The 26,505-nt window shown below is 40.2% G+C and overlaps 1 protein-coding gene across 1 annotated transcript in view; it reads right to left on the reverse strand.

Annotated features, from left to right (window-relative positions):
* KCNH1 (potassium voltage-gated channel subfamily H member 1) overlaps positions 1-26,505 on the reverse strand; it is a 177,588-nt gene that overhangs the window by 123,527 nt on the left and 27,556 nt on the right. Inside the window, exons 5-7 of the mRNA XM_048296236.1 lie at positions 24,930-25,048; positions 16,786-17,178; positions 3,919-4,348 (exon numbers count right to left, since the gene is read on the reverse strand). Of these exons, the coding sequence (XP_048152193.1) occupies positions 3,919-4,348; positions 16,786-17,178; positions 24,930-25,048 (942 nt within the window). The remainder of the gene's footprint in view (positions 1-3,918; positions 4,349-16,785; positions 17,179-24,929; positions 25,049-26,505) is intronic.

Genomic DNA, 26,505 nt, shown 5'->3' on the forward strand with positions numbered 1-26,505 from the left:
GCTTAGGAAAAATAAACAAAGCACAACCCAACCTGACAGATTCACTGAACAAAATATATAAAGACTGTAATTTCAAGGCATATGTCTCCACAGGGAAGAAACCAAAAATTGAAACAGCACTTTTTTTTCCTCAAGTATTAAAAATGGAAAATATATGTCTTTCTGCAGACCCAGACAATGGTTTTAAGCCTGGTTTTATGTAACATCAGCCTCACTGAAAGATCTGTCTGTAGACATATTCCCTATTAATTAGCAATTTAGTGGCCATCTGTGGAAAGGGATAAGCAAATATGTTTTGATTCATTTAAAATGAAGCTGAGGAGTTAATTGCTTTTACTTCCCGTAGTAACACTCATCCTTCTCTCTCTATACTTACACACACATACACTCAATAAAGAAAGTGAGGCAAAATCATGCAGGTCAGTTCACAGATGTGAAGATATTTTGCTTTGCAAAACTATAATTTACCATATGTTCAGGAAAAGCAGCTACACAGTAATATGAAGCACAAGCTTCCACAGAACAGAAATTGTTAAAAGCAGCCACTGGGTACTTCATCTGTATTTTAAAATAATTTGATCTTCCCAAACAGATGTGCACTATTTGAGGTCACGAATCAAGAGCATTTTTCACCTACCCCCTCCGGTGGAGCTGCTGAAGAGACGAAACATCCCTGGGCTTACGAGTACACCACAACCCCCCACAAATCTAATTAGGGGCTGCACCTTCTCAGATCAAAAGAACCAACAGCGAAACACTTTCTCTCTGAAAACTGCAGCCACAATGAGGTCAGTGGGACAGCACGTGCATCGTCGCATTTGAGAGCACAAGAACACCTCGCTGCAGAAGGAGGCCCTGAAGCAGAGACCAGGGCTGCTGAGACAAACCCATGCTTTCTTAGACTTTGCCCCAAGTGTAAAGCCAACCAACACAGCCAGCCCCATGGGCTCAATACCCACACACACCATATTCCCTTCGCAGTATCTGTGCACAGCTAACATGATGTACCCACTCCTCCTACAAGCTACATACATTAAACTTTTTACTGGGTCAACATTTGCACTCAGCCAAAATTCCCACTGGTCCAGGACAGCTTCACTAACCTATTTCTAAATTTTTAATTAAAAGTTACCTGGATTTATTATTCACCATAATGAAAGCTTGAAAAAAAGAGAAAATGGAAACGGTCTTACCTACTTTTTCAAACAGTTATCTGGCATCACAGCAAAGTACTACTACCAGTGGTCAGTGTGTCTATGAAGAGTTAATGCAACACAAATGTAATTCTGCCATGGGATCAGCTTTACAGAGGGAGTAAACAGTGAGAGAAGGGCACTTCAGTGGCTGAGCAGCAGGGCAAACCAAATTTTGTCTTGTGGAAGGTGGAATTACAGAGCGTTAACTCCATCTCTCTGGGCATAAGCATACTAAAGGCACATGGAAGGGCACTAATTAAGAACTGCTTTCAAATACCTCTAATATTCTGAGCCTTTCTGACACAAGCACCCTGTTTGGATGTCACCACAGTCCTGTGCTGACTGTAGCACAAACTTTTTAGTCAGTTTGCCAGTGGAAAAGACAGCAATGTATGTCTTAAAAATACTTGTTTACACAGCAAGTCTTCCTCAGAAACAGAGGCTCAACAGACAACATTCCAAGATCAAAGAAAAAAGTATCACTGCTATTCACACCTTTCTTCTTCAGAAACTATTCAAGATACTGAGCCACTAAACCAAAACAAAACTAGAACCGAGGTTGCTAGAAACAAGGACCTGAAAGCCTTGCAAAGCCACCACACCACCTGGCAATGCACACACCATGACCAGCCTTTCCCAGAGGTACAAGAATTTTGCACAATCAAATCATTGTAGTAAAAATAATTCTGAGCAGGAAGAACTCACACTTCCAAAAGTAAACTCTTCCTTTCCCTTTACTTGATGCCAACATCTGCACTCCAGGAACGCAGCTCTTGAGTGCCCCTACCAAACCATGGAGGCACAGCTCAAGGAGCAAACTTAAGTCAAGACCATTTACACCAATAATCAGAGGGAGAGTGCAAATGCAGTGCTGTGGCTCTGAATGGATCCAGGACCCACAGAGCTGTAGCTTCTTAGACAGCCACCAGTGGAAGGCAAGTCCCTGCCATGCACTGCACCCTAACTTTCTGCAGGGTGGCCTCACATACAGCCCATGCAAGAAAGGTGGGGCTTGAAGATATTTTCACACATGTTCACCACCATCTCAATTACCATTTCCAGAAATGTCCGTTTCTTTGAGAAATAAAGATAAGGTAAAAATTTCAAAGGTGATCTTGCAAATGAAATTGTGACTGTAAGCTTAGCTGGCCACAGTATTGTTTAAGCCACTAGTCTTTTGATACAGCACTTATTGGTATTCCAATGAGCAGAGGATAAAACACACAAAAAGAAATGTTATCATTTTGTTTCTGCTCATCTCAATCAACATTTTTTATGCATAAATTCAGTTTCTTTCTGCCACACTGTCATATGAAGAGTTAGGAACAGGTACAAGACCAAAACAACCCCATGTACATTCATGACTTTTTGAAGGCTATGTTTATTCATTATGCATAGGACTAAATAATAATACTGAATCATAGTAGAGGTTCTTGTTCTAGCTAGTATCATGGTCGTAACAATAGGCCAAAGATCAGGATATTTCCTATCAAACTGGCACCTTCATCAGGAAATATGTTTGGAAGCCTGTTTTGTGCTACACCACTACATTGTCTAATGCACCTTCTCATCAGAAAACTGAAAAATTTTATCCATGGTTTATGAAAATTTCCCTTCTCCTACAGGGGTGTTTTATTAGGATGATGGAACTCTTGGCAGTGGAAAAAGGTACAACAAAATTAACAAATTTTATAACTAAAATATCCCAATCCCTGTGTGATCAAGAATGCTTGTCTTGATACTTTCTCTCACTAACTTTCAGCAGGCTTAACACTGCACATGTAATCTCAGCATGTGACACCACTGTTGCTGTAAAAGCACACATCAGAAGCAAAGATTCACATTTCCACAGCAGGCACTGTGCTGCTAATTTTCATTAGGTATTTGGTTTTAATTTTCTGCTTAGCAAGGATTGACTTTCTCCTCCTCTGGAGGAAATATCACCATAGAGAAGCTTCTATCTTTTTCCATATAATGACATGTTTTCCCATGTTTTTTCCATGGACAAAGTAGATTTTTTTTCCCCTTATTTTGGTTCAAATTCCACCCTTATCTAGAAAACCATGACCTAGTTTAACAGTGACCACCATATGGTTCTTAACTCCAAGTAGCTCTCAAGGCACTTTGAACACAGATACTGCATGGAAATGACAATATGGCCAAAAGCTGGACAGCTTGGCAATATGTATCCATTCTAACAAGGATGCGTGAGCCAGAGGTGCCCAAGGAAAGCATCATCCCCCTTGCTTTAGGATACATCTGTATGCTCAGCCCATGGCAGAGCTTGTGGTTTCTAAAGAGTCCCAGTTCTCTCTCCCTTAGATGATGCTCCCAGACCTCCTCCCACACTCTGACCCACTTATCAAATGTATACAGCTCTCAGACATGCAAAGCTTGCCACATACTAAATGGAGGCAAAAAGGTTGGTGCATTAATTCTTAACAGTTTAGGCTGTAAGCATTTTATGGTTTACTTACATGAGAATATTGAGAGGATATGGACAGAATATTCCTTCCAAAATGACTGAAGTTTTGCTAGTCACAGCAATACTCCTGTTTGTGATTTAAACCTTACCAGTAGTGTGTAATACTTATATTGCCACCAAAAATATTTTTAGCTGCATCATATTTAACAGGATTCCAGATGTTCTCATGAACTCAGCATTCATGATATGCCGCTATTTGGTGTTGTGAATGAGAAAGACAGAATCTCTAATACTTACAGCCAATCATCATCATAGCCACAGCAAAGATCTTCTCCCCATCTGTCGTCGGAGCGATGTTCCCAAACCCGACGCTGGTGAGGCTGGTCATTGTAAAATACAGCGAGGAGATGTAGACGGAATCTTTGCTTGGCCCGCCCTCCCACTTCCCAAAGCCTGAGGTGTTGAAGCGGTAGGGAGTCCCTATGGACTCTCCCAGCTGGTAGAGCCAGCTCTCCGTGCGGATGGTGTTGGTGTCCTCGTCGATGACCTCGTAGTCGCCGATGCTGTACCAGATGCAGGCCAGCCAGTGCGCTGCCAGGCCGAACACGCACACCAGCAGCACCAGCACGGCTGCCCCGTACTCAATGTAGTGGTCCAGCTTCCGAGCCACGCGACCCAGCCGGAGGAGCCTGACCACTTTGAGGGAACTGAAGAGGCTGCTGATGCCCTGGAAGGATAAAGCACGGTGACCATTAGAATTTCATGTGGAAGCAACAGTATTCATGACTGTGGTTTCCAAAGAACAAGCTGATCCATAAAAAACAGAGAGCCACCAGTTAACAGAGAGACTGTGGAACACAGAAAGCTTAGTGACCCTGTCCAGGCATGAATATATGCACTCCTGCCTTCATCCACTACCATTTTGTGAGTTGCTCTCTGAACTCCCTTCTCAGATTATTTGAAGAGGTTTACCAATACCTTTGTAAAAACTTCGAACAACAGGCTGTCTATTGCACATCCAGCTGTGAACTCCTATGCAACACATCAGATATAATGTCTCAGATATAACACAGATTGCAATATTTAGCTCAGACATATCAGGAAGATAAATACAGAAAGCCAAAAAATACTGGAAGTACCTGGCAATTTGTAGTTTTCCTATTTCCTACAATGCATTTCCCATGACTTCACTTTCCTATAAGAATTCATGCACGGATAATCAGTCCTCTGATATTTCTCATATGGACTACACAAAGCTTAAATATTTCAAATATCTCACTAATCTATATCCTTTTTATGACAGCTTTGGTATCAATGCAGTATTTCTGTGCTGAAAATAATATGGCTCCCATGAAAGAGAACTAGGCCAGCATGGAGGATTTTGTATTGTTAACTTTGATACAGATAATCACAAGAAGTCAAATTTAAAAACTCAAATGCATTTGGCGCATGAGAAGATCTGAATAGCCTATCATAAAAATCCTTCCTTTTGTTTTTTCTCCTTTCTCTTACCAAGACCGTTTCATACATAGAAGTCTGATTAAAATTTAAGCAGACTGGTTTAATGAGTATTTCTGGAAATGCATAATTGCGTACTTCTGGTCACCAGCTTTTACTGGAAGTTTGTTTATTCCTGCATAAACACAACTTCCTCAGTATCTCAGGCTGCTTCAATGCACTAGAAAAGATGTTTTATTAAATAATTACATAAAGTATATTGACTCATGTTCCCCAGGACTGCAGCAATATATTTTCCCTTTATTTCATGAATTCATCATGATTACATTGACTCATTTTCAGAGACAGATGTAATTTGTTACCTGGGAACACACTATCAATTTCTATTAAGTATCTGGACAAGATCTAATGCAACCAAGGGGCGGGGAGTAAAAAGAAAAAAATAAAGAAGCAGCCTTCCTTTAAATCAGAGATATTTGCAGAGATCTAGAAGAGAGCAAGTGAACTATTTTTTTCATGAATATCTACGCCAAGCTTTTCAAGTTACTGATGCAAAAATTCCTACACAAAGTAAGTTAATTTCCATTTCCCATTCATTCCATGCCCAGCTTTGTTTTGTAAACACTGGAGCAAAAGCCTCAATGCCAGTTCTGAGAATACGACACAAAAGGCCTTAATTTCCAGGGGAGGGGAAGCAGGTATTTCTGAACACTCAGTATGGAGAGGAAAAGCAAAGGGGAAAATGCAAAAAATTATAAGCACATTTTAGAATTGGGTATGCAAGTCCTGGAGTGACAAGCACATTTAGTCTCTGCATTCTAAACATTCTGACATTACAACACAGCCTTCTGGCCTTTTCCCTCAGGACCAATGCCCATCTCTCCCTTTTCTCTTTACAAACTTTAGCAGTGAAACACTAATGCTTTATATTTTGAGAGGTCTCCAGCAATGGTGCGCTTTTAGCTTCAGTCTCAAAACCAGGCCTTTTAATCACACAATTCTTCAAAGTCTCCACCCCAACATCCCAGAGAGCAGTTTTAATTTAGTTCAAAAGCAGTGGTGCAAAACCTGTTCTTACAAATTCAACATATCCCTGCGATTAAAAAAAACCCAAACAAATGCTGTTTGTCAGTGAGAGTCCTACCAATCCCAAAAAAAAATAATGGTTTAGGAAGGACCATTATCACCTTAGAATTTGGTTAATTCTTAATTAAAAATTAAAAATTAAAAATAATAAAAGAGTCAAGGATTAGAAATACCTTGGGAAAGAAAAGAATCACAGAAGAGGAGTTCAAGTAATTGGATATGAAAAATGGGAACATGAATTAAAATACATGAAATCAGATTTTAAAAGTCTAAGGCAAAACACTTTTTTCAAAAGTACTCTTATCCTAATTTCCCTTGTGAAATTCACTAAAAGAAATTGTATTAAAAAAATTAAAATGTGATTGAACTGCTTCATTTGGGAGAAAGTGATTCTACCAAATTCTGATCAGAGATAGAGAGAATTAGGCTTTTTGGACTAAAAGAACTTGAATATTTACAGAAAATATATACTTGATTTGGTTGCATTGGAAGGATACATTTAATATTCAAATTACTCCTAATACTTACCTGACCGCATTGCCAATGAGATTCTAAAAGTTCAGAAAAAGCTCTATTAAAAAAAACCAATTTATTTTTATTTCAGCTTTAACAGTGTTCACTCTTTGATTTTCTCAGAGGAGAGGATTTTTCTATTTTAAATGGATCAATATCAAGAGCAAGAACTCGCCAGGGAAATGATTATTCATATAACTCTTAAAAATTTCAAAGTGACAGAATTTCAAATTATTATAAACAACCGAAATTTAATAGACTGTTTAATAGATGATAAAGTAGGGGAAAAAACCCAGGTAGTCCTGCAATACTTTAAATCAGTACTTTTTGGCACTAGATTTAGCAAGTTATATTTTAATAGATCTGCTGGATTAAAAAATTGACAATTTTAGATTACCACGTTCTGAAATAGAACTGTACTTTTAGATTATTGTCCATTTTAATGCTCTTATCAGCGCAGATTATTTGTATGCTTTTATCATACAGATGGCTCCACAATGTCACGCAAAGGGGCCTGAACTCAATTTACTTTTCTTGATGTGCATCCCACCCTCTTGGTCTGCTACTCCTGCCAGTTTGGAGAGGCAGATGAAGAGACATCCAGAGCTCGCTCTGCCCCAACGAAATAGAAAAACCTCAGTTTATAATGAGCTAGAAATGGCACTGCAGGTCCCAAGCAGGCACCCCAGAGGCTCTGCTCTAAAGGATCACCATAAGCAATGTCTGTGTGGCAGCCAGGCAAAGGACAAGGCTAAGTAATATTCCATGGAGTTCTACCTGTGTCTGATTTACCCCAACACAGGTGCAGCTATTGGTACTCTATCCAACAGAAAACATCCCTTGAGGCTATGCAAAAAAAAAACCCCAAAAAACCTGTTATATGACCAGAATAGACACATAGTACATTTTTACTGTATTTTGTTACAGAGAGAACTTGGGTGCAGCACTTACTTCAATATGCAGCACTTGGCCAAGTATGTCGGAAAATGCTGAATTTCACACATACTTATTTTCAAATGGTTTGAAGCAACTGAATGAGACTAAAAAAATTCTACTGCTGATACCTGTATATAGATGTTGATAAATATTTCATAGGTTGGCAGGTTTACTGTCATTGCCAGTGATGGCTGCTGCATAAAAAAGGAAGTGTAGTCAATTCCCTCCAAACTAAAGGGCAAGCTCAAGGCACTGAGACACTGAAGAAATAACTCCATAGCCACTGACTGAGCAGACTTGAATGTCAAAAGCCCTTAAAATCACAAACACAGCCACTCCCCCTCCCCCTCCTTCTACACATTCTTTGCAGAGTAGAACTGTACCCCAAACAGCAGAAAAACAGACCAGCCTCAGTCCTAGGGGAAAGCAGTACCCGTATTTTATATTCAAAGAGAATGCTTCATAAGTTTGTCCATGAAATACTGCCAAAAGTAAATTTCCATGTATAATTTGTCATTAATTAGACCTACTCACTACATACTGTGCACATTTACAGGGGTTTCTGCTGTATTTCCTTGTTTTCTGCAAGATCTAATCTACTGTGAGTGCACCCCTGGTAACTCAGCCCTCTAAGTAGCCTTCTTTCCAAACATAAGATCCAGGACATCCATGTTTGGCTCTACCTCTCAATCAGACAACATAAGATTTGTATTATTACTTCCACACCCAGAAAAAGAGACAGAGACACTGTGAAGTCTTTTTGAAGACACAAGGGCTGTAAGTAGAGCCACTGTTGTTACTTGTGTCATTGTGGTCCCCAAGAACAGTAACAGTGGACACAACAGTGAGAGATGCTGTACAGATAAAACCAGTTGCTGCTGTTCATTTGCCATGCAAAATGAAATTCAACTCAATTGATTGGCTAATAAAAGTCCACCTAGAAAAAAATCAAAATAAAAATGGTTTACAGAACAGCCATAAAAAGTAACTGAGACCACCCCACCTGCCCCCCTCCCCCCAAAAAAGTGAGAAATAATTAAATTTCCATTCCAAACAAGGTGTAGGATGAACAACTTCAGAAAATAACTAAAATGCTACATTCACCCCACCTCCTACAGCTGCAGTAGCACAAGTACTTTAGTAATAGATTCAATCTACATGACAGTATTCACTTTTTTGGCCATTATTCACTTTTTACATGTACAGAAAGAAAATGCACTTAACCCAAGCATTAAGATTTTTTTTCTAGGCTCAAAGGAAGGATAATTTACTTCCTACTTACTATCTATTTTTAAAAAGAGAAATATTCCGTATTGGCACAAATCTTTCCTAAGTTTTCCAGCACTTTTCTCTCATATGGAACTGCTAAAGTTCAGGCTTCATCTCAATTAAAGGGAGATGCAGGAAACTAAAAGCTAACCATTAAAAGAAGGAGAATGAAACAGACAAAAAAAAAATTATTTATTCCAAAAGGAGAGGCAATGAACCAAGTTTATCACTACTGTGAGGTGAGAGCTATAGAAAGCACTGCCTTCTTTCTTGACACTTTATTTGAAGTCTGCCATGCCACAGCCTGGCTCTGCCTATCTGAAGTAACCTGGCAGCCCTGTCAGGTCATCATTAGGACTACACATTTCCGTCACTTGTCTCCTCTGATTTTCTTAATTAGGTCTGAGAACACGACCTTTCCTACACATTGCCATATTTAGCAACCAAGAGATGAGATAACGTTATGTGCACAGGTCAAAATCAATATCTAAGCCCTCTGGATACTGCTGTGGTTTTCAGCACTGAAGAAAACATCTCCAGACTCTTAAAGCTTATTTTAGTCAGACATCTGTGAGCTTGGTTAGAATTTGGGGAGAAACAGCAATAATTCATGTATAAGAGCACAGGGTGTGGAAAGAGATGGGAAGGCTGATTTTTCATTTGTAAAACTATGTCCACGCTTGTCTTACATGCATACATGCACACTCAGAAAAACAACAAAACCAGGAAACAAACAAACTCTGTTTTCTTTTTACTTTGAGAGAAAGAACAAGAATAAAGACAACACATAAGTGACCTAAAGAAATCCCACTTTCTGCAGTAGCAAATAAAAAATTAACCCCAATAGACAACAATCTGCTTCCCAATGCTTCTGATTCAAAGCAACAGCCAGTTCCAGAAGCTTTTACTAATCTCAAAGAGGCAAAACACCCAAAAAGGATTTACTGTTACTGGCATCTAATACCTCTCCACCTTTCCAATTCTAATCCCATCCCTAATATGAAATAGACTACAGAGCAACCACTTAGCTACTCAAAAAAATACCCTTTGTCATCTCATCTGACTCTCTGCCTCAGATCAATACAAGTATGCTGAATGGGGGGAAAAGAGGAGAGTAACTGATCCCTGTGTCTGGAACATGCTTCCCTTTATACGCAGTGTAAGTCTCCCTCTAACAGCAGCTTTTTGAAGTAATTCAGAATCTAATATATTCAGTTAGCTCTCCTTCTTGGACAAAGGCTATCACCATACATTATCACTGAAAATGTAATTCAGCGTTTTAATTCATTTAGCCTGATACAGATTGAATAGCTTATGTAGACTACTATTCTCTCTTTAACAGAATGATAAATCATGTCAGGCCTTTCAAAGCTATGAAGAAGTAGCTCTGAAATCCAGTAACACCCTTACTTATCTGTGACTTAGCAGAAAGACTAATCTGAACATTCGGAGTGCAGAAGAGGAGTCAATTGGCATCATAAAGCCTCAGTAGAACCTACAGAGTGGGGCTACACCAGGCAGGGACATGGCAACACATCCTAATCTGGAATTCTCCTTTGGGAGGGGCTATCCATCAGCAGAAGAGCAGAGAGTCTCTGAGCCACCAAGGTGTATGAGCCTGGGCAAGACCAAGGAAGGTAGCAGAATTAAAATAAAGTCAGCACCTGAAGCAGAGGAGAGAATTTAACCCTGAATGTCTTCCAAGGCATAAGAGCTCTGCAGTGCCTATATACAGCATCAACACAACTTGGAAAACTGAGGATTTAGGGGGAAAAGACAGCCTGCCCCTTCATAGGGCAGCATAAAAAAGGCATGTGATGGGTAGCATGGAGGTTGGGTTTTTAAGGAAGGAAGATAGAAAAACTCATATTTGATTGGAAAAAAAATCGAGGGTGAGGAGATGTGGCACAAAGCAGACAGAGAAGAGAGACAGCCTCACTCGAATCCCCAGGAGACTCGGAACAGCAAGTGCTTCTTTTCCCTACCTGGTTTACATCCTGCTGTGCACTTTACCCCAGGAATCTGCTGTACACCATTTGCATTTCCCCAAAATACTCCTTCCACCTACCTGTCTGCTAAGGAATAATTCCTGCCTGGCAGAGCCCCCTGGGGCCATGCTGCAGAACAGAGGCACTGACAGAAGTCAGACAAGCAGCCCTCCTCCTCCACCACTGCTTTTCCTTTCCATTGCACACCCCTTCTTCCACAGTTCAAGGTCCCCAAGCTCCTTCTGAAGCTCCAAATACCACCTACAGGCCATACCAAGAACCTTCCTAGCCATGCTCCGAGGGTTTCTGGCAGGTTACAGCCCTCAGCACACACCTCCCATGGGCTTTGTTCTGTTTCTCAGGGGCTTCTTACACAGGGACACCCAACCAAGCAGACCTCCTTCATCATCACACCCCCAATCCAAGGCGCCTGTTCCAGCCCTCCCCCTGCCCCACTCAGGGACAATAACCCAACTGCTTGATCCTTCCCCAGAAGCCCCAGTAGATGTCACCCAGTCCACAGGGTCTCACTAATCCCTCCTCATCTACTTTCATCTCATCCAAGAACCACAATTCGCCAACATTTCCTCTCTGCCTGGATCACACTCCGTGATACACAGCTGGGGTTTTTTGTTAAAGACATTACATAAAAAGTAGGTTATGACTACTTTAAAATTGCAATTAGCCATAGAAAATTATTCATTCATTACTAGATTTAGCAATAGACTCACATGCAAAATACAGCACTGCCTCATTGGACAGATTCTAGTAAGAGTGGTGAACTAGTGTTTCAAATAGATTTCATATTACTCAGCTGTTTACAGTTTTAAAATTCTTTTAAAAATTATATTTTCCAGTTTGCAAAATTCATCTAACCCAAGATCTTTCTTTATGGGTCCCAGTTTATTCCATAAAACTGTAAATATGATAATTTATTCCCTTGCCCCTCATTGCATGCAATGGCAAAAGAAAGGGGAAGTTGCATGCTTTCCAGTGTAGCTACTTCAGTCATTCCTAGATAGCTGATTTGTATTAGCATGAGAGATTATTCCACTAACAAGGTTTAAATTAATCTATTGCAAAAATACTGCCTCAGAGAGTTGCCAACAATTTGACCAGCAACACATTCATTTTTTCCTCTCTCGACTCACTGTTTACTTTCCAGCTACGCCACACTCACTTAGCACTAATTATCTTAATTTACTTCTATTATTTCTGCATTGTATTTTTTTCTGGAACTTTTTTTATCATCATAAATTTTGGCCTTTCAAAGCTGTACATCTTCTTTGCCTGCACACTCGCTTCTCTCCTATCCATTCACTTAAGTGAGCACTAGATCATTTATATTGAATACATCTTTCCTGATGATCTTTTAGTATGCATTTATTTCTATTCTACTTCAACTAATAGAGTGATATATGGTTCTCAATTTGGCATCAGCCAACAATTGATCACAGCATTCTGCTCAAACACATATAGCAATTACTACTACAAACTCCCTATTTCAGAGATTTATATGGTGGTGACATGACTGGATTCCACCCCTACGATGAGATTTCACAACAGCATCACATGCAATAAGTCAAATTTTTTCCAATATAAATTATATCTTATGGCATTATGGACGAAAACCACAGTATAAAATTGCTCAAGATGACACTGAAAAAATATGCTTTGGAATTCAAAGTCTTAAATTGCACTGTTCTTGGCAAAAATTGTGGAATTTTCTTTAAGCCTGGTTTTTGTTAAATTTACTGGCTGATGTCTGAACACAAAAAGATAACATTATCCCCCAAAGTAGGTGGTATTTCCTTAAGTGAGGAATAATACTAATTACTGTAAGGAATTACTGACAAATGCTATTTTGATCACTCGAATTTGAAAGAGACTAACACCACATGTTTTAAGGGCTGTTTAAATTTTAGACCGTTTTCTTTTCTTACTCAGACTAAATTACAGGATGATGTATTCTCTTAACAATAGAAAGCTCGAGCCTAACATTAAGTTGATTCATCAATCAGTGGTATATTTTCTTCTGTTGAAATTCCGTGGCAGGTCAAGAAAATAATTAGTATTTAACTGTATAATTTGCTTCCAATATATAAAAGCCAGGAGAAACATCCATAACTTTACTTTCATTTGGGTAACAACAGAAATTTCTCTACAGCTATTCATTTCTTCATTTGTTGAATCCTGCTCATGTCTGAATATGAAATGCTGTACTGTCTCTTTGAGCACAGCACTTGAGATCAGTCTCTTATTTAATTATATGGCCTTGAACAAAGACATTAATGTTTTTTCTTTCCTCTTCCATCTGTAGAAAGTGGCTATTCATACTTGAGTGCCTCTTGAATTAATTGTAGTTATTAATAGTTGTATTGATTAATAGTTAATGAATTCAAATTATTTTTGTGGACAAAAATATTCTCAACCATGTGGAGAGGAAACTGGAATTTCAATTATATTGAAAAATGTGAATTGAAAATATACTAATGTTCCAAACTGCAACAAACCCAAAGAATTTTGAAATTGTCTAAAAACCACAGAAGTCACACTCAATTTTGTTTCAAGAAAATATTTTCTATTATATCTTATAATGGAATAATGAAGTAAATTGCAAAACAAAAAAAGTTACTTCAAAATAGAAAAAAAACCCAATACCAGAATTTTTTCAATTGAGTATCTGCTTGCCAAAAATATTGATCAACTCTAGTTTCACCTATTACAATTAGTGGATCATTTTAAGGATGACAAAAATGGTTTCACTATTAATCTAGAGCTAAGTGATGGGCCAGTCACAAAACTGCCCAGAGCAAAACAACCCCTCAATACCCTATTATACAGTTTTTTACTTCTTCAGTGCTGCAGGTCCTGTGTCCCTTGCAAATCAATTACCATTATGGTAATTACAGCATTCTTAAAACAAATTGACTTGTCAAGTTAGTTCTTCCATGACATCCTCAGCGTCTTCAGTGGCTTTTTTTTTTAACAGAGAATGACAGCAGACAGCAAAATAAGCAAGCTTCCACCTGGCCCAGTCTTCCTTCATTATGGGGACTGCAACAAAACCAGGATTCTATTCCCTCCTGTTTAAAATCATGTATGGAAAACATCAGACCAGGAAAACAGCAATTCATATTCTTCATCTCATTTTATCACGGCTGTTGACACTGGGTATCATTTAATCTCTGGCAATTTTTTAAAGAAAATTCACATTAGGACTTCAAAAAAAAAAAAAAAAAAAAAAACACCAAACCAAAAAAACCCTCCCTGCAGCAGCCATGGCCACTGACTGACTCCTGTGCCATGGCTCCAAGGGAATTCCCTCTAGCAAAATTAAAGTGACACACAGATAACAGTTCGGTTTGGTTACTTGCATGTTAGCAGGGCAGCCTTGCACCTGACTGAATCCAGCTGTGAAGTTCTATAGTGTATAATCCAGGGCAAGAGAGAGGTAAAATTTAAACTAGCAAGAAAGGAAGGGAGTTGACCCACAAGGGAATGCTCTACACAACAGAAAAAAAAAGATACAAAGCAAAGATTTCTACTTTCAAGATTCCCTGAATGTGGCTTTTATTTTTTTTCTTCTTTAATAAAAGGTTATCTTTCCCTCTACAGGCAGTTCTTGAAACAGTGATCAGCATATACTGCCCCAAACCCTCTCCTGATATGCACTGTGTTATTCTGCTGGCATTGCTGGCAAAACCCCTCAGGTCCCATAAAAACCAGCCATGAGCCCTTAATAGAAGCATGGCAATTTACACCAGTGGAAACTCTGCTCTAATGATTCTACGATGATTTATACCAGCCAAATGTCAGAACCCACTATGGGAAATGGGGATGAACAGTCTTGAAAGGACAGAAATCTCGATTTCTTTTTTTTCCTTGGACACAATAGTAGAATAACTAAAACTAACACTGGTATACTGATTAAGGAGACTGTTGAAGAGCCATGGGAAAATTGAAGTACCAATCAGCTTCTCATTGCTACAAGGCAACACTGAGATGGAGAACCTGGAGAAATTCAAACTCACACAAGAATTTCTCTGCAGAATTGCTACTATGAGTCCAAAATCATCTGTGCTCAGTATGAGGGCTGTCACAGCCACTGATACAGACATTTTCCTCGGGGATGTTCTGTAGGTCACATCACTAGTCTAAAGTTAAAAAGTGTTCCTTCAGCAAAATCTTCCCCAGCTTGCCTCTATCTGCCATGGGCAGGAAAATCTTCCTTCCTGTGTTTTGGGGTTTTTTTTGTCTCTTGCTTCGTTAATTTTTAAATTTTATTTATTATTTTTACCCTTTCGTCTAAATGTCAGAAACTGACATATGGCTAGTCCTTCCATTGGTCTATCAGTGTCATGGCAAAGTAATATGTGAAAGCCCTGCAGAATAATCTGCAGTCTGGGTCTTTCATATGACAAACAAATATTTAAGGACAGGTCTCACAAGGCTTTTTTGCTTGATCTAATTTGTGTTATTTCAGTCTGTAGCTTGATATAAAATGAAAACTTCTCTAGGGAATTAAATATCAAATATCATCTCATTTTTTTCACTGCATTTAATAGTTTGCCTACCTAATGACTTGTCCCCAAGTCATTGAGAGAACCACTTTAAATTTTATTTAAAAATAGTGTAATTTTTAAAAAGTAATGGGGTTTGGTTTTGCCTATGTTCCACTTGGCATAGTTTTCTTTTGATAGCTAGGCTGTCCTTTGTAACATGGGCATATTTTAAAGGAAGTCATAACATTTAAATTTTACAGGCTAAAATTTAAATACTGATGAGGTAGGTATGCAAATCCCTCTCCTTCTCTGGAGATACTCAAACCTACCTGTGCCATTGGCTCTGGGTGAATCTGCTTTAGCAGCTGGGTTGGACTAGATGACCTCCAGAGATCCCCTCCAAGCCCAGCCAGCCTGTGACTCTGTGATTCTGGATCTTACAGCTCTAGCATGTGTCACAGATGAACTCAGACATGTAGTTAGTTGATGATTTTATAATGTGTAACCAGAAAGCAGACTGCTGGAATCCTCTTTAAGATTTTACTAATAAATCATTAGCTCTCTGAACTATTTAGGCATGGAACTTTAATGTATTTACCTTAGGAGCATTTCCTTGGCAGACTGATCCAAAAGAACAAGAAGCTACAAAATACTAGTTTTCTGGGTTTACGTGTCTAAATGTTAGTTCTTTTGCTGGATTGTGATCTATTCCCAGAGAAATGAAGAACTAAGGAGGAGTCTGGATTTCCAGATTTCTCCCTACCCCTTAATTCAATTATGAAATTACCAAACAAGCATCTTCAATTGCTTCACCTTCCTCAAAAAACAACTGTTGCCAAACAATGCTGCACGGATCACCAGATATCCGCACAGTGCTTTCTGGTGCTCTAAGACAATTCAGTGAGTCACTGCCTGCCTCTTTGCCACCTGCTATAGAGTACTAGAAGCAGCTGAGAAAAGTGTATTTTACTTCTCAGTTGTTCCTGTGAAGAATTGGCATTAGCAGAAATACCCTGTTTGGTCATGAGTGAAAGCAAGCACAGCCTGCCCCGAGAAACTGTCCTGACACACAGCTCAAACTATTCCTGGTAAGGCAGATGGAGCAGTCTTCCTCAGTGCTGTACAGAGGTGCTGCTGTCTGCCTCTACCTGCCCTCCTGAACTCTGAGGATGCAGAAAGAAGGAAAATAAACACAGATTTTTAACAGCAGAAACTACAGCAGCAGTTAAAGAATGAGCCTTCTGGCTAGGACTCATAAGCAAACCTCTATGCATGCTGTGGGTGGCTACCAGAGACATATGTACAGTAATTCAATAAATTTAAAAACATAAATTCCTTTCTTCTCTCCCGCACCTCCTCCCAACCGTCGAGTAATAATTAATGGGTGGAATTTAAACTGGTATACTGACCTCATCAACATTCTCAAATGCATTGATGACATCATATGGCAGGCAGGAGAGCAGGTCAATCACAAACCAGGTCTTCAAGTAATTCATGCGAATCAGCTTGGGGTCAGAGATCACCTCTCCTGCCGGCCCCACAAAGGTGGTGTGGAAATTAAGCACAATGTCGACCAGAAAAATGACATCTACAATGCTGTCAACTACTAGCCATGCCACGTTGTTCTGTTTGGTTTTAAAGGAGACATTGTAAGGGACCAAAATAGCAGTGTAGAAGGTTAAAATCAAGATGATCCAGTCCCAGGTAGTCTTGAAAACACAATAATGCAAAATTATATGCGGTGGAGTCTTTGGTGCCTCTTGTTTGTACTGTGGGAGGATTTCAGAACCCAGCTGCAATACCTGTAGTCAGAGAGATTTCAGAGAAAAAAGAAAACATGCTTACTTTTTTTCATGGTATTTTTCACACTGTAGTTTCTCAAGCTCAGTACAACAGTTCATAAAAATACATGTCCATTAACTACTTTTATCACCATGAAATGGTAAGCAAGCCAAGAAAAGTATTCTGTTACACAAATCAGCATCAAACTAAGAACAGCTGTTTCTTTTAATGCCATTAATTATTTTTTGACTCTAAACCTAATGTGTGGGGTGTCCAAGGCATACAGAGAAGAGGTAACTCCTTCAGCTATCTAGACAGACGAGGCAGAAAAATGACGGGCAAGAATAGGCAGGAAGGCAGGTGAGAATAGAAATTGCTGGCAAAACCAGGAACAATACACAGCGGAGTTCCAGTCCAGCAGCAGGACCACTGGACTACATTTTTTTCAACATTGGCTATTTAACTCTTCACTATACCATGTCTGAAACAGTCTCAAACTACAATCTGTCAGGAATGCACAGGCCTTTCTTCCTCTTCTCTGGGCTGTGCAGGTCCAAAGCCCACAGATATCTATCATTAGCCTCAATAAACTCATTTTGGATTTCAACTTTTCGTTCAGAGAAAGAAGCTCAGTGTCTTAACTACCTGATGGTGTAGAATAGTAGAAAGACAGAATCATTTATGTTGGAAAAGACCCCTAAGATTGTTGAGTCCAACAATTAACCCAGTACCACCATGTTCTCCAATAAACCATGCCCCCAAGTGCCACATCCACACGCCTTTTGAACACTTCTAGGCATGGTGATGCCACCATTTCCTGGGAAATCTGTTCCAATCCTTGACAACCCTTTCAGTGAAGAAATTTTTCCTAATATCTAATCTAAACCTCCCCTGGTGCAACTTGAGGCCATTTCCTCTGGTCCTGTCATTTGTTACCTGGAAGAAGAGACCAATCTCCCCCTCACTACACCTTCCCTTCAGGCAGCTGTAGAGTGAATGGTCCCCCCGAGCCTCTTTTCTCTCCAGGCTAAACAACCCCAGCTCCCCCAGCTGCTCCTCATCAAACTTGTTCTCTAAACCCTTCACCACCTTCATTGCCCTTCTTCGGACACACTCCAATGCCTCAATGTCCCTCTTGCCGTAGGGCACTCCAAACTGAACGCAGGGTTTGAGGGGACCTGCCGAGGCACACTGTTGAGTTACACTGCAGCTAGGTCTGAATTCAGGAAAGCACTACTGCAAAAGATCATCTGCCAGCATGTGTTTTAAACCCTGGACCTCAAGCTGAGCACATGCTGACACTGAGCACTGTTTTGCATAAGTGCAGTCTCAATCAGTGCTGCCCATTTGATGTCTGCTCTCTCTCCAGTTCTGCCCACTGCTGTGAAAACAGTATTATCATGTATTTAATTCTTGGGAACTCAAGTTTCTTTCACATACCCATGAATAAGAACGTGTTTGTTTATACGTATGGATATACATGAGGGTGAAATCAACATCAAGAACCTGTGTCCTAATAAAGAAGTTAAATTTTAAAATTAATTTTACCCTGGATGAGTTATGAAAGTAAACTGAAAGGATGATAGAGGCTTGCTCAAGTGAAATGTGTTTGGTAATGCCAAACTCACAGAACCTGTGAGAAGTATTTAGGAGCATGGTTCCTTTTTCACATTTATTTACACATAGTTCAGAGCAATAGGAAGCAGAGAAGGAAATTAAATGGCTGTTTTTCTCAGGGAAAAGATAAGACAACACAGCTAGAATAGAAGGATGTCTTCCTTTCACGCTCCTTATCTCAGCTTTTTTAATGTCAGTTATTTAGACATGGATTTTATCCTCAGGCTTTTCTGAGTGCCTTTTTTTTTCTTTTTGGTGAACTGGTGAGATTTTTTTCCAACAGTTTCAGCCAAAGGGGACAAAAAAACCCAATCAGCTACAAAAGTTCTACTTGGACAAAACAGTCTCAGATGAAACTCCCTGCTGCTTTGAACCTCACATAATCACTCGTGTACACAACAGGCGTCAGACACTGTCAGGTCACAGTTCCTAGCACATGTGTAAACGAGAATGGGAATTGCAAGCCTGCTGACTTTGAGTCCAGTATGTTCTCCTGAAGACAATTAACATGACCTGCTCTGACAGACCTGCATGTTACCACAGAGGCATTAAGAGTTTGAAAAAATTTTGATTAAAAGAAACCAAGAGGACTCAGTATTTTTGTTTCACTGAGTTTCCAGAATGACAGCAAAGAGGAGAAAGGAACATTTCCCCTGCAGACCCAACTAGGACTCAGACATGTTCACTGCAGTATTACGTAGTCTGTCATTCCTGACCCTGATTCATGTAGGTTCTCCATACTACCAAAAAAAAAAAAAAAAAGAATTAAATAATGTTGTCTTGTGGTGAGAGGAGCTGGAAGCAGCACAAGGCACATGCAGTCTCTCTTCTCTGCTTCTCTGCAGGAGGCACTGCTGGCAAAGCCCATGCAGTCCCCAGAAGTCACTGGTAGTGACTGGAAGAGGCATAGGTTGTGTATTGAGTCCGTGTGTGTACTCAGAGCATCGTTCCCTTCAAGGCTTGTTTGCAGTCCCAGCAACAGATGTTGGGATGTCTTTTCTCAACAAAAGCTCTATCCCAAATCAATATTGCAAATACCTCCTGCCCTCCCTTTTGCACATTGCAGCTGTACCTGAATCACTTGGAAAGCAACGAGTTGCAACTGGCTTTTATGAGGCTCTGCATGAGCAGCAGCTCGAACATAGGATCCTAAGCCTGAAATACACTTCACTGGGCGAGGAGAGTCCTCTGCAATACTCATTCACTGGAATAACTGATCAGCAAACCAAGCACCTCCATCAATAGTAACATTTTTCAGTCATTTAGCTGGATTTCAGTTCTAATGCTGAGATTTTACTGGTGTGGGGAGATGGGATCACCCTTCAAATGCAGCAGGAAAGCATAATTGCTTCTTCTGCAATCACAGGTCTGCTACAGCTTATTTTTTAACCCCTGGTATAATATGAGTAAGTTCAATATTTTGGTAACTGTTCTAATCAGCACAGGAACCTCAACCATGAAAAACTGAAAAAAAAAACTTGTTAGTTCTTGTCAGCTTGGTTCTTATCTATACATATGTAAGTTCTAGACTGAGAATTGTATCGTGCATTCCATTTTGGTCACTGCTGCTCTCTTTGTACTCCAAGAACTCGTGGAAATTTTACATCAACGAAACCAGATTTTCTGGAAAATATACTAATGTATACCCAAATAGGGAAAAACACAAGAACATTCTCTGTTCAACAAAAAAGAAGGAGCTAAATTATGGTGTCCATTTTTTTGCCGTAAATAGAAAAAAACCCATTAAAATAAAGCCAGTGGAACTGTAGGAATGTAAAACTGAACTGAAAGCAGAAAAAACAGATTTCTAGTTCCAACTCGTTAAGAAAATAAACTGCTGCTTCAGTGTTTTAAAATGTCATCACCAAATACAAAGCACTCTCTCCTTGCTTCTTTGAGGTGCAAGGGCTACAGCACAGGAAAATAAAAGGATTGATGGTGGATTGATCTCCTTCCCTTCCTATTGAGAAAGTAAACATCCTCTAAACTATCTGAATGGCTGGGGACCTTATTAATAAGTCTTTTGAACTTCTGTTACCCCCCTGGAGTCTCTGGTGAAGCTCTGCCAATAGTTATTTAAAGAGACCAGGGGCCATGGCTTTAGTTGGTCTCCAGCAGGATGTGCACCAGCACTGTGAACATGAATCTTGAATGGAGGGGCAGGAGACAGGCATCAAGGAATAGGGATTCCAATCACTCACCAGGTGGGGAAAGCCACCTGCAGCAAGCCTGAGGTGCCTCCAGTCCTCTTTTTGTGTGGGGTGGAGGTGACAAGTTCTAGCCTGGGCTCCCTCTCACTACATCACTGCCATGCACCTTTGCAAAACCACCCCATCTCACTGGCACTGCTGGAGATGGTTTCACAGCTTGAGGTGAAAGAAGGGCACTGCCCCAGCTCACACTCTCTCTCTCAGGAAAGACAACTTGCTTTGCACACTGGCAAAAGTCTCGCAGTGCCTAGGGCCGCCAGCCAAGAGCTTTCAAAGGCACCAAATTCTTCATTTCACTGAAGGAAGAGAAACACGCCCACAACAAAGCTTAATAATCTCAGAGAACAAGCATGTGCCTTTATCATAGAGCACAACAAAAGAGCTCAGTTCTGCAGGCAAACCACAGAGCTTGGTGCTAAAGATCAAAGTTTTGTCATGTCAATGCATTGGAAGTTACAAGGGCTCCTTTCTCCACTTTTCACACCAAGGGCCACACCGAGTCTATTTCTTCACCATCCTTCCAGACACACACACCACCCCTGGTTCATCAGGAGATGAAGATCTATAAACACCACTCTCTGCACCATCCAGCAAACCCAGGTCGATGCAAAGTACCTTCTGCCCTATTCCAAGGTGCTCCTGCTGCCCTCCAGCCCCTAGGGAGTGTAGTGCCAACCTGAGACAGGTTTGCTGAAGTAGTCAGGTGTGGTTACTCACACACATGAACTAACTACATTCAAACTGCTTGTAAAGTTACTTCTCCTGGAGAGGAAAACAAAAAAACAAACCCCAAGAAATTAATATGAAAGTAATTATAAAGAAAATGTACACAACTGTATAAACCAATATGCTGAGCTTCCATTCGTGTGCACTGGACAATTTGATTACTACAATTTTCTGAATAATTGAAACAACTCTGGTTTTGGAAGATTTTTCACTGTTATAGAGTTTTATCATAGTAAAAGAAATATTTATTTCAGAAATTTATTAATGAAAGTATTATTTCAGTTACTTATGATTCATCAGAGAATACAGCTGTATTATCTGCATTTATTATTTGTGGTAATGATGCATGATGCTTTAATAGCTCTCTGAAGCTGGAGAATTTTATTCCAAGAGCAGAAATGCCAAATTTCATTATGGGTTTTACAAGGTTGTGTTCTTTTTTAAACACAGAAAAATTAAAAAAAAAAAAATTTTTTTTTTTCAAGATGGTGAATATATCCCAAATCAGGAGTCATAAATTGCCTCAAAAGTGGTTACAATGATTCATTTATTTTTAAGACTGTATGACTGGAGAGCAAAAAAAGAGCCAACACACAAACACTCACTCATTTCCAGCGTAATCTCTCCTTTTCGTGCTTTCAACTGCACCTATTTGCTGTCTCTCACTCTCCCTTGCTTTTGTTTTCACAAGCATCCACCCAAATTGCTCCCAAGCTAAGGGCTAGGTGCTAAGCCTCAATATTTTGATTGGCAGTTTTAATGGCAGTTATAAGTTCCTGGTAAACAATGTTAAAAAAAAAAAAAGGCAGAAGTTCCATTCTTAATCAGTGCTGCTAAGCACCATTATAATTTTTCTGCTTTTATTTCTCATAACTATCATAATTTTTTTAATTTTGACACAATCTGGTTTGCCCAGAACTGCCTGGCAAAGGCACACCGTCCCTACAATCAGCTCTTTGGTGATAGAGCAACAGAAATGCATCAGTTACTTTATAAACTCCTATTGTGAAATGTTGTCTCAGAGCTACCTAACACCCATGTGCTGATTGCATCATTAATTTGGGTAGTTTTCATATGACTGCTATTAGAGAAGTCAGGCTAAAAAAAAAAATCTATGCCTACTGGAGAAAGTCAGAGACTGAAGCTTGTATTATCCATGGCCTGTTAGTCTGTCACTAACACCTTTCTTAAACTGTTTCATAAACAATAAAAAATTGTAAGCTGTTGTGGCAGGCTCCAACACCTTGCCCTCCTCAGGTTCTAGGATGCAACCGCCTCCTGAGACATTCAAAAATATAAGTGATAACTAAAAGCAACACAAATAATACTGCAATAAATGTGGAGCCTTCTCATGCAAACAAGATTGATGTGAAGTGTCACAGTGAATAGCAAAAGAAAAAGGATGAATTTTAAAATTTCAAATAGGTTACTGCAGGGATGAAGGAAAAAAAAAAGAAAAAAGATTTGAAAATACAACAGGGAACAGTTTGAGATCCCATATTCAATACTATCAAGAAACCTTTGCAGAATAAGGAGCCTGGCACCCCATATATCTTCAAATAAAGAAAAGTGGTCTTGTCTGTATGATTATCTGCACTCTTCTTTTCTCTAGTGTAGTTTTATTGACTTAAATGGAATTACAGCAGAAATAAAAGCTACCTAACATCACAGCTGGGGCTAATGTTCTTTGTAAAATTATGACTGCAATATTCAGTCAGCAATTAAAGAAACTCATTTCAGACACGTAAACTATACACTTGCCCTTTATTATTTGTAATGAATCAATTGGCTGTGCCAGTAAGAATACTTGCAAAGACTTGTTGAGCACACGGACTTGCAAAATGTTTTGGTAACATGTAGTCACTGAGGTCCAAACTGAGGTTCACTGAGCCAAACAGAGTAACCTCAGACCCTTTGCCTTACGTTCTGCTGCCTACATTTTAGCATTAACTAAAATTCAAGGGTAGAGATCTAAGGAGAAGAAAGGATTATTTGATATGAAGCTTTGAGTAGGATAAGAAGGAAAACTGTTCCAAATTCCAGGATGCTAAAGCAACCTCAGGGTGGACATGTGCTAATCACATGGTGTTCCTGCACTATGGTGTCCATGTGAATGTCTGTCCCTCCCCTGTGCTAGCATGATCCATGTTATTTCTGTACTTCCAACAGAAACTGGTTTCCCCTTCTTGAGTACTTCTGTATTAAATACTGAATAGGTAGATCCTGTCTGTGGGAATTTCATCATTATATGTGATAATAACACAGGCCTGAGCAGGAGACTTTTAGTTGGCATAGAAACTAAGACGTACACAACAAAACTAACAGAGTATAGTATAACGGACTATATGGAGACCTCATGGAACCCATCACTGCCTTACACCTCCAGCTGCACAGGAAGATCAAGAATTACTGACTAGTCACAGCTGCTGCCATGGCATTCACAGCAGGAAGCGACACAGGACTGCCATGTTACACTGGCTGTGCTGTCATTAACATCGTATCAAGCCTCTCCCCAAGCTGTTTTTATGCCAGGGAGACCCTGCTACTGGCCCAGGAGACAGCTACAGGAAACTTGGGACAGTCTCTCCCCCTCGTGGCGAAAGCCCTCAAACCCTAAGTGCTCCAAGGAGCCTTCTCTGCCTAGAGCTTATCTCGAGACTTTGAGAGACTACTTAAATCACAAGGTTTCACTCTCCTAATCTGCCTGCAATGTTGCTTGTGGCATCTCACAGCTGTTCTGTCCATAACACCAGTAACTGAAACACGTTTTAACCAGCTGGTAATGCAGGGTTGGGATCCCACTGAAAAGCAACCAGACATAAATTAATTCAGAGAACAACCATGTCATGGATTCTCCAGAATTTCCTTGTGTACTAGACTGAATTTTTCTCACCTCAATTTTACATAAGTAAACAGTCCACGATCCTCCTCTTATTAAGATCCTCAGAAGAATGGAAACTAAGCAATAAAGTATTATTTTAAGAACACCTTTATAAGACTTCGTTAAGATATGGAACACAACACTGCAATTAGGAAGTCTTTGGGACACCTGTTTTCATTTTGCTGTCATGGGACACATTTGACAGCACATGTGCCATATTCCAAGCTTCAGATTCCCAGGGCAGGGAGGACTGACAGTTCTTGGCTCACGCAGAGATGACATACCCACAAAGGCTAAAAACATTTCTTTACAGCCTCCTGGGGAAAGAAGAAATTACCTCAGCAAGTCTTGAGTGCTTGTGAACGTTCTCTCCTTTCTGCACGCTGGGAGCAAGCTGCTGCAGCACTCCTCGGCTGCTCGTGAGGGCACGGGTCAAGCGGGCAAACTTCCCCCAACCTTGAGAAAACATGCAAGATTAGACACATTACCAAAAAAAGCTACAAGCGTACCTCATAAAACCTCTTACAACTAACGGGGGGAAAAGAAGTTAAAACAGAGCAATCTGCTTTAATTCTGACCAGAAGGGAGTATAATTTAACCAAGTACCAGATAAAAGCAAGCCAGAAAATAGGTGTCAGCATGGTACTGTAATAAAACCCATGACTGCTGTGACTTTGTACTCAATGACTCTACAAAAGTACTGCTACATGAACTGCATATTTTGCAAGGATAAATGTCCACTATACAATAATCTCATATTAAATCTAATGACCAGATTTGGATCTCGCAGCACTGCAGAAGACACTCCAGACTAATCAAGATGTAAGACTAGAGTCGTGCACCATGAAAATTACAATTGTCTGTAACAGAAGTGAATCTGGCCTCAGATGCATCAAGCATAGATCTGGAATAAGAAGAGAAATATACATAAGATAATAAAAAGCAGAGCAGAAAAGCAAAACAAAATCATTAATTTTACCCTCTCTAAACAAAAGGGGGAATATACTGATAGATTTTCTCTAACTCTAATTAAACATTTAGCAGCTTCTGGCAGAGAAGTCATATGCTGAATTTTAATTCGGAATATTTTTTACAGTGATTTCAAATACCCCTCAAAATAGAAGACCATCAATGACAGTCAAAAGAGCTAGCTACAACTATAATTTTTATGAGCAGTACTTTGCCATAACAGAAAGTCAGGCAGAGTATGCATCTGGATATTTTTGGCATACTGAAAGGAAAGTATCAGTGCATTTACTCCTGATCTTGAAAAATGCTAGCACCGCCTGGGAGCTGTTGAGCTCCTACTCCTCATCTCCTACTCCAATTAAGGATGCTCAGCACTTTGATGATTCACTCTATAATGAGAACCTGGTAGGGAAAACGTCCCCTACACAGCTTTCTTGTAGACTCCTTTTAGGTACTGGAAGGTGCTATAAGGTGTCCCCAGAGTCTTCTCCTCTCCAGGCTGAGCACCCACAACTCTCCCAGCCTGTCTGCACAGCAGAGGTGCTCCAGCCCTGTAAGCATCTTCGTGACCCTCCTCTGAACTCACTCAACAGGCCCTTCTTACGCTGGGGGACTCGGAGCTGAGTGCAGTACTCCACGTGGGGTCACACGAGATTAGAGCAGGAGAATCATTTCCCTTGACTTGCTGGCCACGCTGCCTTTGATGCATCCCAGTATACTTTATGAGCTTCAAGTGCATCTCGCCCAGTCATGTCCAGCCCCTCACCCGACCCAGGTGCAGGACTTCACAGGTGGCCGGCCCGACGGGGATGCGCTCCAAGGGGACCCGGGCAATCGGCCTCTCCGGCCCCGGGAGGGAGCTGCTGCGGGACGGGCGATCCGGGCGATCCGGCGCTGGCCGTGGTGCTGACGCGGGACGAACGGGGCTTGTTCGCAAACGTCAG

This window comes from Corvus hawaiiensis, chromosome 3, assembly GCF_020740725.1.
Source record: "Corvus hawaiiensis isolate bCorHaw1 chromosome 3, bCorHaw1.pri.cur, whole genome shotgun sequence".
NCBI lineage: Eukaryota > Metazoa > Chordata > Aves > Passeriformes > Corvidae > Corvus > Corvus hawaiiensis.